The sequence below is a fragment of the Monodelphis domestica genome, chromosome X (assembly GCF_027887165.1).
Source record: "Monodelphis domestica isolate mMonDom1 chromosome X, mMonDom1.pri, whole genome shotgun sequence".
Classification (NCBI taxonomy): Eukaryota; Metazoa; Chordata; class Mammalia; order Didelphimorphia; family Didelphidae; genus Monodelphis; species Monodelphis domestica.
Window position 1 is genome coordinate 30,056,377 of NC_077235.1, and position 13,176 is coordinate 30,069,552.

General features: G+C 47.0%; 1 protein-coding gene across 2 annotated transcripts in view; it reads left to right on the forward strand.

Annotated features, from left to right (window-relative positions):
* Positions 1 to 8,129, forward strand: part of CYSLTR1 (cysteinyl leukotriene receptor 1) — a 32,654-nt gene extending 24,525 nt beyond the window's left edge. For both annotated transcript variants that reach the window (XM_007507451.3, XM_007507452.3), the window contains exon 2: positions 6,109 to 8,129. In XM_007507451.3, the coding sequence (XP_007507513.1) occupies positions 6,136 to 7,158 (1,023 nt within the window). In that variant the 5' untranslated portion in view covers positions 6,109 to 6,135 and the 3' untranslated portion in view covers positions 7,159 to 8,129. The remainder of the gene's footprint in view (positions 1 to 6,108) is intronic.
* Positions 8,130 to 13,176: the final 5,047 nt, after the last annotated feature.

Genomic DNA, 13,176 nt, shown 5'->3' on the forward strand with positions numbered 1-13,176 from the left:
TCCCCCATTCCAGGCCCCCACTCAGGACAGGGCAGTATTTCTTTCATCCAGAAAAGCTCTGAGGGTTATGCGAGGCTTTACGATCCATGTGAACCACAGCATGGCAGAGGGGGAAGGGACTGGGTAACCCTCTAGGGTAGAACGACTCATTGCAGAAAAAGAATCCTTCCTACAAGGCACCCATCCTCCTGCCTCTGGGAGAACCCCAATGAGGGGAGCCCGCTGCCTCCTAAGACAATCTGTTCTGCTTTGGGACAGCTCCGATTAGAATGAGGTTTGGGTTTTTTCTTTTTTATTACAACCTGCAGCCTCAATTTGCCTCTTTGCACCTTCCCTTCACCGTGCCTTGCTCTGCCCTCCAAGGCCAAACAAAACAGGATTAATTCCTCTGTTATGTCTACTGGAAGGGAGCTCATGTCACACAGATCTTATCTGCAGGCTCAGCACGCCCAGGTTGCTTCACCAAATCCCCAAATGGCACCGGATCAAATTCTTTCACCATCCTGTTGCCCTCCCATGAATTCTCTCGAGTTTATCAGAGTCCTTCCTAAACCAGAGTGTGCCCGGTGTGCCCTGGCCAGGGCAGAGAACAGCACGCCCGAGGCTTCCTTATTCCCCTCTTACTGCAGCCTAAGAAAGCAGCTGGCACATTGTTTTAAGAAAGACTTCGAGACCCTGCAGAACCTCCTGGATGGCCAGGAGAGTTACGGGCCCAGACCCGTGTCATAGGAGGATTGGGTGAGGAAGAGAGGACTTAGCCTGGAGAAGGGAAATGGAGGAGGGAAGCGATCACTTCAAAGAGTGAAGGGGCTGTCATGAGGAGGAGGGATTAGACTTGCTCTACTTGGCCCCCTCAGAGGGGCTGGGGGAGGTTGCCCACCTACCAGTGGAAACTGGCCTCTAGTGGAATAGGCCCATAGGAGCTCTGGGAGCTTTTGACTGAGTAAATAAGCTCCTTCTTAATGCATTTCCCTAACAAGCATTTAGGCCACCTCTATAGAGCTCAGTGCATTGGAAGACACTGGAACAAAAGCTCCCTAAGGACTTGCCAGTGGTCAGGAAGCCCAATGGTCTAGCACCTTGAAAAGCAGCACAGTAGAAGGGGGGGGGGGGGGAAGAACCCGCCTCAACAGCACCATCTAGTGAGGAAATAGCAAGATGCTCCTGCCATGGGGGGATTGGAATGGGCAGTTTTTATCAACAACCATTGAAACGATGAGACTCAATGAGGAGCACTGGGGAGACAGAACAGTAGCCATCCCCCTAACACAGAGCAGGGCCTAATTCCCAGTGAAGCAAGGACGCCAGCCAACATGCCAGCAAACTGGGAAACAACTGGGAAGCAGTGGCCGGAGCTGGGGGCAGCCAACGCCTGCCCTTCTTTCTATAGAGCCTGTACGTCCAGTTTCTCCTCCCCACCACAACCTGGTGGCAAGGATTATTGTTCCCATTTTAGAGAAGAGAGGCTTAGAAATGTTGAGGGCCTTAGCTAGGGTCATTCAGCTAGTGTCCAAGGCAGGATTCACACTCAGGTCTCTCTTGATGCCAAGGCCAGGGCTCTTTTTACTCTGCTATTCTGCCTAGGAGGCATCTCGAATACTTTTACCCAACAATTCCTTTCCAACTCTTTGTGGCACCAGAAGGAGAGATCATTTATACATAAAAGTCAAGTTCTGGAGAACTGAATTTGGGGCAGCAAACTGAGGCCAAATCCCCAAGGGTGGCAGGGATATGACCAGTGCATCCTGGCATTGAACACTATGGACTATACAAGCATCCTCATTGACGTTGCATTTGAGCCTCTCTTCTAGCATAGAAATGGTCTCCCTTGCTCTAAGGGGAGCACTGAGCCCATCGAGACCAAGGCTATTTCACTGACTCCTGGCTGGTCTCATACCTGAGCCAGAACCCTGGAGATGGCCTTTAGAAGCCAGAGTAGCCAAAGCTGGGAAAGCCCCAAGTGGCAGTGGTGGGCAGGGAGGGGTGTCCTATAGGACTAACTGGTACTTGGAGTCCAGAGAAAGTTGACTCATCATCCTCTAGCGAGCCTCCACCTTCCCAAGAAGCTCTCTAGTTGTCTTGTCTGGTCTGTAGATCCACAGTATCAGTAAAGGCCCTGATCCTGCTTCATTCTTCCATACCTTGGCACTGCCTCTTGCCACTCTGTTCCTCAGCTCCTGCTTGGCCTTAATCTCCTCTTAATGGTCCAGGAATTCTTCCATGCTCCCCTTCAGCCTTCCCTTTGGCCATGTCGTCCCTACAGGCTTCCTGCTAGGGGGCTCAAGCCCGTGTCTCTTGTCCTCCCAGTTCTGTGGCTGCTTCCAAGACCAACTCCAAGAGCGCCATTCAGGCATGTTCCATCGTGACCCTTGAAGTTTGAGGACTTGGGAATAGGGATGACCAGAACCCATCAAGAAGGCATCTTTGATGTCAGAAGAAAGTCCCCAGCATGGGGTTAATGGGAATGATACTACTGTACTGCTTTCTACCTTGGGCCTTGCTGGCCTTCACCAGGCTTCCTGCCCAGGAGTACAGGCTTTAGAGGTGGAAGGAAGCTTAGAAATCACCTAATTCTGCCACTGAGAAAACAAAGGCCCAACGACATGCTTGAAGTACTGGAGCTGCTAATAAATAGTCAAACTTTGCAGTTCCAGGTAGGCTTCAACTTCTTCCATCCTGTTGATGCCCTTCTCCTCCCACTTCCACCAACCCTGAAAGAGGATGGATGCAGATTCAAATCCTGAGTCCACTGCTTGGGTCCTGGGTGGCCTTGGACAAGTCACATATCTCTCCAGGCAAACCTTAGTTACCTTCACTAGACAATAAGGGGATGGACCAGTGATAGGTCACATGAGTATAACTAACTGTTATGCCCATCTCGTGGAGTGGTAGAGGGGTGAGGCAGCCAAGCAAACGGAGCTTTGTTAAGTTGCAGAAAGAAGGAAAGGGTGGGGGGACTGGCTGCTGGAACAAAGAGGCAGACCCCCCCCTCAGGTATTTGAGAGCTAACTCGACCACGTGCCAAGGGAGCCCAAATGGGCCCTGAGAAGCAGTCTGCTCTAAAGCGGGGGGCGGGGGGGTGTAGATGGGAGGTCCGGGACCCATGAGACATCCTGACAACTCTAGAAAGACAGAGTCACTGCAACCACAGGGATCCTCTCCGTCGGCAGCCCTGGAGCTCAAAGCTAAAGGACCTAGGTTCAAATGGGCAGTGCTAGTCGCTAGTCGGGTGGCCTCAGACTTGGTTTCTCTGGACCAGTTACCTCTTCATCACACAGGCAGGCCTGCAGGTCCCTTCCATTTCTACCATTCGGCCTCCCCCAGCCGGCTCTCTAGAAGCCACCCAGGCTCCAGGAACCTGGCCTAAGAACCTAATGTCCACCAGGGGGCGCATTGTCAATGCTGAATGCTGGCTTTCCTGGTGAGGGAGCCAGGAGCAGCAGACTGTCTGTCAGGGAAGAAGCCAGTCCCTCTCTCCTTTTCCCTTTGGCAGCGTGGGGGCCATTTTCCATCGGAGGCCACTGGCCAGTAAAGTCCATCTCCTTCCGCTCCCCTCTGGCCTCACCAAAAAGGGACGATCTGAACCGATTTCCCAAAAGGCTTTCATTGGGCAGAGGGAGGAGGGGGGCCGCATGGGAGACCTTGTCGCTGGATCAGTTCTGAGGGCAAGGCAGTGACTGTGTGCAAAGTTAAACCTGACAAGGACCTCTGTGCTGAGGGCAAAGCCAGCCCCTTCGTTTTACAGAGAAGGAAAGGGGAGCTCAGGGAGGAGAGTGACCTGCCTAGTGTCACCCACTTAATGACTGACAGTGTCAAGATTTGAACCCAGATCCTCTGACTCCAAATTTGACTATACCAGTCTCCAATATATATTCTCTCTGTATCTGTCTCTCTCTCCCTCCCTCCCTCTCTCTCTGTCTCTCCCTCTCTCTGTCTCTCCCTACCTGTCTCTCTCTCTTTCCTTCCCTCCCTGTCTCTCTTTCTGTCTCTCTGTCTGTCTGTCTGTCTCTCTCCCTCCCTCCCTCCTTCTCTCTCTCTGACTGTCTGTCTCTTTCTGTCTGTCTATCTGTCTCTCCTCTCTCCCTCCCTGCTTCTGGCTGTCTGTCTCTGTGACTCAGCCTCTCTCCCCACTCTCCCTCTCCCCTCTCCCTCTCTTCATATGTATTTGTGTATGTATTCATGAAACAATGTTTAAGTTTGCTTTTTGCCTAAGAACTTCAACAAAGCCACCTGCACTTCCAGATAATAATCTAAATTTGTTCTTGTTGTTCAGTCATTTCAGTCGTATCTAATTCTTTATGGCTGCTATTTGGGGTTTTCTTGGTCAAGATACTGAAGTGGTTTGCCATTTCCTTCTCCAGCTCAGTTTACAGATGAGGGAACTGAGGCAAACAGGGTTAAGTGACTTAGTCAGGGCATATAGCTAGTACGGGTCTGATGTCACATTTGAACTCAGGTCTTCCTGACTCTAGGCCCAGCACTCTATCCACTGCACCACAGAGCTGTCCTATAATCTAATTCCAGTTGGCTTTTTGTAGCATCTGTTGGACTCTTAAAAATAATCTTTACCTCTTCTGCCCAAAATTAGTTGTTTCTTCTCTTTCCACCTTCTTCACCAAATTGATGATAATAAGAAAGTTGAGAAAATGGTAAAACGTTTGTATGTTGCATCCCTCCCAGCATGCATGGGGTCTCATGGAGTATGTGCTGATGGGCTGCAGCCCCCTTGCATAGTTATTGAAGAGTTTCTTCATTTGGTAAACACATATTGGGCCCGTCCCATGAGCAAAACCCTGTGCAAAGCTCTGGGTTGTAAAGGTGGACACAAAGAAGATGTGGACCTGCCTTCCTGCTGTACAAAGGCAAAATAAGCCCCTAAAGGATAATCCACAGTAGAATATGTTAGGAGCAAGAAAGTGGAGGCAGCAGGAGCTAGGAGGAGGAGGAGGAGGAGGAGGAGGAGGAGGAGGAGAATCATTTTGGCCAGGCCCACTAGGGAAAATGGCAGGACAGGGTGCCATTTGTCCTTGAAAATGGGAGAAATGTTGATAAGCAGAGATGACAGCAAAGGTATCCTAGCAAAGAAAAACAGGGCCAGAAACATGGAGGGAGGCTAAGGCTTAGGAGGCAGCAGTTTATCTGGAGCATAGGGTGCAAGAAGGGGAATGGAGAGGGAAGGTGGGAGCAGAGGGAAGGCCTCGAATGCTTGCCAAACTGAAGTTTTGAAATTGTATTCAGTAAGCACAGAGAGCATGAGACTGGAGAGGCTCAAAGTTTTAGTTCTAGTTTTCTTTTGGGAGCAAGGGAACAGTGTGATCAGAGTTTTGTATTGGGAAAACTAAAGTGGCAACATATGCGGCTGGGATTAAAGGAGAGGGTACTGGAGTCCAGGAGCCTGGTTAGGAGGCCCCAGGACTGGGCTGGAGATAATGAGGACTAAACTAGTATGGAACAGTGGAAAGGGGGAAGAAGAAGAGACAGCAGCAAGTTGGCCAAATCCAGAAGATTCAGCAACTTGTTTGACATGGGAGGCAGGGGAGAGGAAGCTGCTGCCCCAAAAGACACGGAGGGATGTAGCCTGGGAATCCAGGAGGCCCCTCTGTTAGCAGAGATGGGGGCTCAGGAGGAAGAGCAGGTGTCAAAGTGCCAATGGCAAATTTCACTTTGGGACATTTTGAGTGGGAAGTGTGGCTCAGATATCCAGGTGAGGTAGTCAGTGGATTTAGGGAAGTGCCTTCCTCCGTTCTTAATTTTCAACTCAGGGGAGCTGAACCTTTAATGAATCTGTGTCTCTCTCCGAAAAAGAAAGCCTGCCAGTCCAATGCTGACCATAGCTTTTCTCCTCTGTCAAATGAGAGTGGGGCTAGGTGACCTCAAAGGTCCTTCCAGCTCTCATCTTCTGTGATTCTAAATTAAGCTCCTTTTTCCTTGCATGTGGCCCTTGCTTGATTTTTTTACTGTGAGTGAAGTATCCCTTGGTCGGAAAAAAAGACTCCCTATCCTGGCTTTAACATGATACATGTTGAAGTTATGAAGTGGAACATGAGAACTTCCTGTAATTGATGGCCTCATAAAAATGGACATGATGGTTTCATCTTTATATGCTAGGTGCCAAGCGGACATTCCCAGAGAACCATGGACGGTGTAGGAAATATGACAAGACTTGGGGACAACCTCAGCTGCCTCTCCACTATCGATGACTTCCGCAACCAAGTATACTCCACTGTGTACTCAATGATCTCTGTCATTGGCTTCTTTGGCAATGGCTTTGTGCTCTATGTGCTTATCAGGACCTCCCACGAGAAATCTGCCTTCCAAGTGTACATGGTGAACCTAGCTGTGGCCGACCTGCTCTGCGTGTGTACACTGCCTTTTCGGGTTGTTTACTACGTTCACCGAGGCAACTGGTTCTTAGGGGATTTCTTATGCCGCCTCAGTACCTATGCTCTGTATGTCAACCTATACTGTAGCATCTTCTTTATGACCGCCATGAGTTTTTTCCGTTGCGTGGCCATAGTCTTCCCAGTCCAAAACATCAACCTGGTGACCCAGAAAAAAGCCAGGGTTGTGAGTGCAGCCATTTGGATCTTTGTTATCCTCATCAGCTCACCCTTTTTTCTGATGAACAAAACCTATCAAGACAGTCATAACCACACCAAGTGCTTTGAGCCCCCGCAGGACCCAAAGAGTAAGAAAACGGTGATGGCCTTGCACTATGTCGCATTGCTTTTGGGCTTCATTATTCCATTTGTTACCATAATTGTCTGTTACACTATGATCATCTTGACCTTACTAAAGAATTCAATGAAGAAAAACCTGTCAAGTCGTAAGAAGGCTGTAGGAATGATCATTGTCGTAACGGCTGCCTTCTTGATCAGTTTCATGCCTTATCACATTCAACGCACGATCCATCTGCACTTTTTGAATAACAAAAGTAAAACCTGTGAGGCCATCCTGGCCATGCAGAAGTCCGTGGTCATAACCTTGTCTCTGGCAGCCTCGAATTGTTGCTTTGACCCACTCCTCTATTTCTTCTCGGGGGGTAACTTCAGGCAGAGGCTGTCCACGTTTAGAAAGCATTCTCTGTCTAGCATGACCTATGTGCCCAAGAAGAAGACCTCCTTCCAAGAGAAAGGGGATGAATTGTGCAAAGAATAGGGCCACTCCTCAAGCAAAAATCTCTCTTCTGTCAATGAGAGGAGCTAACCGAATAATTGTTTGCTATAATCAGTTATAGATAAATAGGTAGGTAGATAGATAGATAGATAGATAGATAGATAGATAGATAGATAGATAGATAATAGATAGATAGACAGGTAGATACGCATATATATTAATGCTGCAAAACATAAAAGGCCTGCATCTGGATATTTGCGCCTGCAAAATCTGCTTAACTCCTATACCCGTGTTGTCATGGATCCTCATGACTCCCAAGGTAGCAAAATTAAGTTCACAGCCCAAAACCAATTTCTGTATAGTATTGTTACCGTCTAGAAACTAGGGACTCCATACCTGTACTTTAGAGAAGAGTCTGAGTTTAAAAGGTATCTGAAACAATTTTCCTTTGGATGAAAGCCTTGCTAATTGGGTTTTCAGTATCTTAGGTTAGCCCTTAGCACTCAGCTGCCATTCCAATATTCACCTTTGCACGTAGGCCAGCTGATAATGACTGCGGAAGGATCAGAAAGCACCCCATGGACCTCTTATCAGCGCCAGGAGGATTGACAAGGACCATTGAGTACAGAGAGTGCCTACATGGCCCAGAGGGAAAACGTGCAAGGGCTGGAATGGTATAAGACATGGGGCAATGGCTATTCTCAATGTGTGGCTCCTTACACGGTGGCAACTTTAGCCTGAGGGAGGATCGTGCTGGTCAAGGGCCAGATCTGTTTTGGTCAAAGCTATGTCCTACTTTCTTCTCTGCCCTTGCCCCCTGCCACCCCTGTGGAATGTTAGTGGGGGCTCTGTTTGCAGAGAACAGGGCCATCCCTAGGCCCTCTTCAAGTGGCCAAGCAGTTAGTAACCCCTGCGTGGTCAGGGGAAAATCCCAAATTCAATGAGGAATAGGTTATGTGATCATCCTATCTGCCACCCCCTGGACTGAAATAAAAGAGAAGAAAATTTTAAAATCTTTTTGTTCATTTTGTCTTTCATTCGTATGTATTTGTATGTGTGTGTGTGTGTGTATATATATATATATATATATATATTAGTGTATATGTACATTTCAGAAAGATTATGTCCTATTAAATGCATATGAGTGAAAATTCACTCGAAGCTGTATTGTTGTTTGATATATTTGACTTTTGTAGTGGCATGTTGACAGGAATATTAAGGAAATGTTTACATTGGTTTTTATGTTACAGTAAAAGCTTTGTACTTTAAAAAAAACAGCTTGCTCATGTCTGAAAAATATAATCCTCGTGGGTAAACTTGTGCTACAGTGTTGTCTGTTACTCCATTCTGTGCTTCAACCAAAATCCTGCTGGGTGGCCTTTCTGGAGAAATGAAGTGATGATAACAGTGGGAAAGGTTATGAAAGACACTTTCGGTACACTGGGTACGTTTTATTTCAATCTCATTTCCAATGGAACAATACCCTGAGAAGTCCACAAGAAAAGCTCTGGGGTCCAACTAGATGGCCTCCTAGGTCTCTCTCAACTCTGCTAATGCCCACTACTGGCATTTGGCTAGGTACTATTTCCTCCTCCCCAATACTCCATGTCCCATGTTCCCTCCCAGCTCAGGCATTCACTGTTCTAGGTTCCTTTTAGATCTGACATTCTAAATTTTAGAGGCTCTTCAAAATCTGCCATTCTGTAATTCTCGTGTCTCTTCCAGGTTGGACACTGTTTGTTCTGAAGTCCATCTGAACTCTGGCATTCTGTGCTACCACCCCTTCAGGCTGATGTTGACTCTAGGCCCCTTGTGACCCTGATATTCTATGTCCTAAGGTTTCTCCCCACTCTGATCATCTCTGTTCTAAGACTCCCCCAGCTCTGGCATTTCATTTCCTAAGGTCCCTTCTAGCTCTGCTTTCCTCTGTCCTAAGAGCCCTTTTGGCTTTGATATTCTGTGTTCTAGGGTTACCTCTTGCTTTGACATTGTCTGTACTAAAAGTCCTTTCTGCCAGACCTAGAGATGGGAGGTCCTGGGTTCAAATGTGGCCTCAGACACTTCCTAGCTGTGTGTGACTCTGGGTAAGACACTTCACCCCCATTGCCTAGCCCTTACCACTCTTCTGCCTTAGAACCAATATATAGTATTGATTCCAAGATGGAAGGTGAGGGGTTAAAAAAAGTCCCTTCTAGGTCCTTGAAGCACTGATACTCCATGTCCTTAAGGTCCCATCCAGCCCTGACATTCATTGTCCTAAGGTTGCTTTCTTCTCTGACAGTTTATGTTCCAAGAGCATCCCAGCTCTGGGATTCTGTATCAGGAATGGGGCTTTCTAGGTAGAGAAATGGCTATAGCCACTCCCAGTTGGTCACTACTTATCCCTAATAAAGGAGAAATTGTTTGCTCAAGCCTTCAGCATACTATCCAGCCAATAGTGGACATTAGCAGAGCTGAGAGGGACCTAGGAGGCCATCGAATCCAACCTCCTTGCCAGTCGTAATATACATAGATCCCTAGTGAGAGTGCAGAAAGTTGTTGACCAATAAGGCTAAGGAATGAGGGTAACGGCTTCACCTGATGTTCTAGTACTCAAGGATGCACATATTTTGTACATGGATTCCCAATTTTCAGAGAGAGAAGCTGTAATAAACTTCACATAAAATCAAGTCCTATACTATGGTGAATAAGTTTCATTTCTGTGGGGCTTTAAGATCCACCATGTGCCTTCCCCCATAATGACCCTAGGAGATATCTAAACCAAGTATTTTTAGCCTCATTGTATAGAGGAACAAAATGAGGCTCAGAGAAATCATGTGACTTGCCCTGAATCCCACAGTAGCTGCCAGAAGACAGGATTCAAACCAAGTCTCCCAGATGTAAGCCTAGTGGTCATTACACTATCCCATACTGCTTAAAGGTTACTACTTAGAGAATGTATGTTGATTCCTACTGCAGCAGACCCAAAAAAGCCTTCCATAATCTGGGGTCCCCCAGCCCATCCAGCCCATCTCACCACAACTCCCCACTATACACCCTCCACTCCATTTGGGCTGCTCTCCTCGTCAGCCATCACACACACACTCATGTGTGCATTCTTTTCCCCCTCTGCTGTTCTGACCACATGTAATATACTCCTCTTTTGGAACAGAATGGAATAAACATTTATTAAGCACTGATTGTGTGCCAGGCACTATGCCAAACCTTTTCAGAATATTATCACATTTGAGCCTTTTCCCAGTCTCTCCAAATCCTCCCCATCATTCAAGGCCAGACCTCCAAGAAGTCTTCTCTGACCCTTTGCTGAAAGCCATCTTCTCTATAGATCTCTTTTACCCTCAGTTCCCAGCACAAGCTTGCCCCCTGTTTCTTTTATGTACTTTAGTCTATCTTCCCGATAACTCAATACCAGGTACCCAGCAGAGCATTGTGTGAGGTCTTGGGAATCCAAAGGCAAAAATGAAACAGGAAATGGCACTACCTAAATAGGTGTGTTCAAAATTAATGGCAGGAGGACCAAAATGACACCACTTTGTTGGGGTCCACATATGGTGTGTCCGACTGTGGCCAATCAGACCAGCGTGGGCTCAGAAGATTCTACCACAGGGCAGGCACAAAGAGCCCGTGTAGACCATTTGGGATGGAGGTGTCTGGATTTGTGCATCTCCCCTTTCCTTTGAGCTACTGCAGTTCTGCTTTGCTCAGAGAGCACAGTGCCTTCTCTGATGTGGGCACAGTGTGCTGGGCAGTCCTGTGCCAGTGTCTCCCAGGTCCTACAATCAATACCAAAGTGGCACTCATATGGGCACATACACATTGGCTGACTGATTGGCTAATGGAATGCCAGATTCCAGAGGACTTAATATTTCACACCTTACAACTTGGCAGGTGAAAAGATTAACACCCAGAGGAGTCCACCAACAGTGGATCAGATTTATTGAAGGTCTACTCTGTGCAGTGCCCCATGCTAGTCAATGAGTGGGGATAAAAAATGAAAATGCCCTCAACTAAATATAACCCAAAGTAAGGGGCTAAGCATTACAATCAAAATGCCGTGAGGCTGAATTCAGTGAGAGGAGAAATCACTTCTTACCATGCGAATCAAGTGAAGATTGTCTCATGGGGAAGGTAGCACTCCAACTGGGTCTGGAAGGATACCTGGGAAAAGGGCATCCCAGAGGCAGGAAAGAGCATGAGCAAAAGCTGGAAAGTAGAGGTGAATGGGGCCCAGAGGGAACAAGGCAAGGCTTGAAAACTCCATCCCGGCTTTTGACAGGCTGTTATTGTCCACCAGTGGTTTGGAACCTTCTTCACTGTGATGAGTGGTACTTTGCTTCTCATGTCTGCACATAAAACCTTAGGCTTGGAGAAGTAGCATTGCTGGCATTCGAACTCTGTTAAGATGCCATCTTCTGACCTCTCCTCTGCAGTGTGGTATATCCTAGGCAACTACCTACCCTGCCTACCCCTCAGTCTAGGTTTTGATGTGGACCAGGGGATCTGTTGGGGAAACAGTCCATAATCCAGGCTGGCTCAAACTGAGGTGCCTAGTACATGAAGGTGAGTAGTGGGGGAGAGTATTTGACATGATTTCCTGCTTCCAAATGCAAAGGTCACTTTATGTCCTTTGGATGGAACATAAACAGCCATTTGCAACTCCCACGCAAGTAAACTACGTGTTCCCTTCCTGTGCCACTTTGATGCCCATGGGATCTTGCTAATGTGAGTCCTTCTTCCACCTTGCGCCACTCTTCTGTCTTCCCAGAAACCCTCCACCAAGGATCTCCTGACCAGGTTGGGCAGGTTCACAATTTGGTGGCCACCACTGCAACCCTCTGCCCTGCAAACAGTATTTTTGTCTTAGCTTGTGTGCTTAACATTTTGAAATGCTTGAACTGGTGAACTATTACTTAAAGCCAGAAGTTTGGTAGAAAACAAATGTCTCTAGGCTGAACAAATGATAGTGTTGGCATGTTTATCAATGTACCAAAAATGTGATGAACTGAAGCCTCACATTAATGGTTACAGAGAAAAGAATGCAGGACTAAAAAAAGCCATATACACAGAGACTTAGCATCATGAAAATGCAATGACAAACTCAGGGCAACTTTTAGACTACCTTCTTAAAATACACATTCTGGTAAATTACCAAAGTAGGTTTTCATCAGTCAAAGTTAACATAAAATTTAGAATCAGTGTTTTAAGAAAATTATACCTGATGGGCTTTTCAAATACAAGACAATTCCACACAATCACTCTCCAAAACACTGAAAGTAAATGGATTAAAAATGGAGTCCTGGGAACAGCTGGGTGGCTCAGTGGATTGAGAGCCAGGCCTAGAGATGGGAGGTCCTAGGTTCAAATCGGACCTCAGACACTCCCTAGCTGTGTGACCCTGGGCAAGTCACTTCACCTCCATTGCCTAGCTCTTAGTGCCCTTCTGCCTTGGAACCAATGCTTAGTATTGATTCCAAGATGGAAAGTAAGGGGTTAAAAAAATGGGAGTCCTTCTGACCTGGTTCCCTTGACTTCTAGTTTATTTCTTTAAGCTCTAGAGGCTGGTTTCCCCTTTTACCATCATCAACACTGTTATTATATATTTCACCTCCTCGTCTCCTCGCCCCATCTATCTGTCAAAACTGAAACAGTATGGTAGAGTGAGTAGAATGCAGTCCTTTGAGTCAGAAAGACCTGGGTTCCAGTTCCACCTGACGCAAACCGGCACTGTGTCTCTGGGAAAGTCAGTCAATCCCTCGCTGTCCTAGACAACTGTCTAAGACTGTAAGTATCCAAGCAATTGCCAGCCTTCTACCCTGAAAGATGAGAGCCATCAGTCAAGAAGTATTAAGTGTTTATTACATGCCAAGGACGGGGGAATCATTTTTTAAAAAGCAAAAAGTGTCCCAGCTCTCAAGGGATCTCACATTCTAATGGGGAGACAACATGTACATATATAGAAATATACAAGAGGTTTGCAAAGGAGATGGAAGGTAACCTTAGAGGGAGGTGAAGCCCTAGCAGCTGGTCACAAGTCCTGACCAAAAAAAAAGAAGTCGGCAT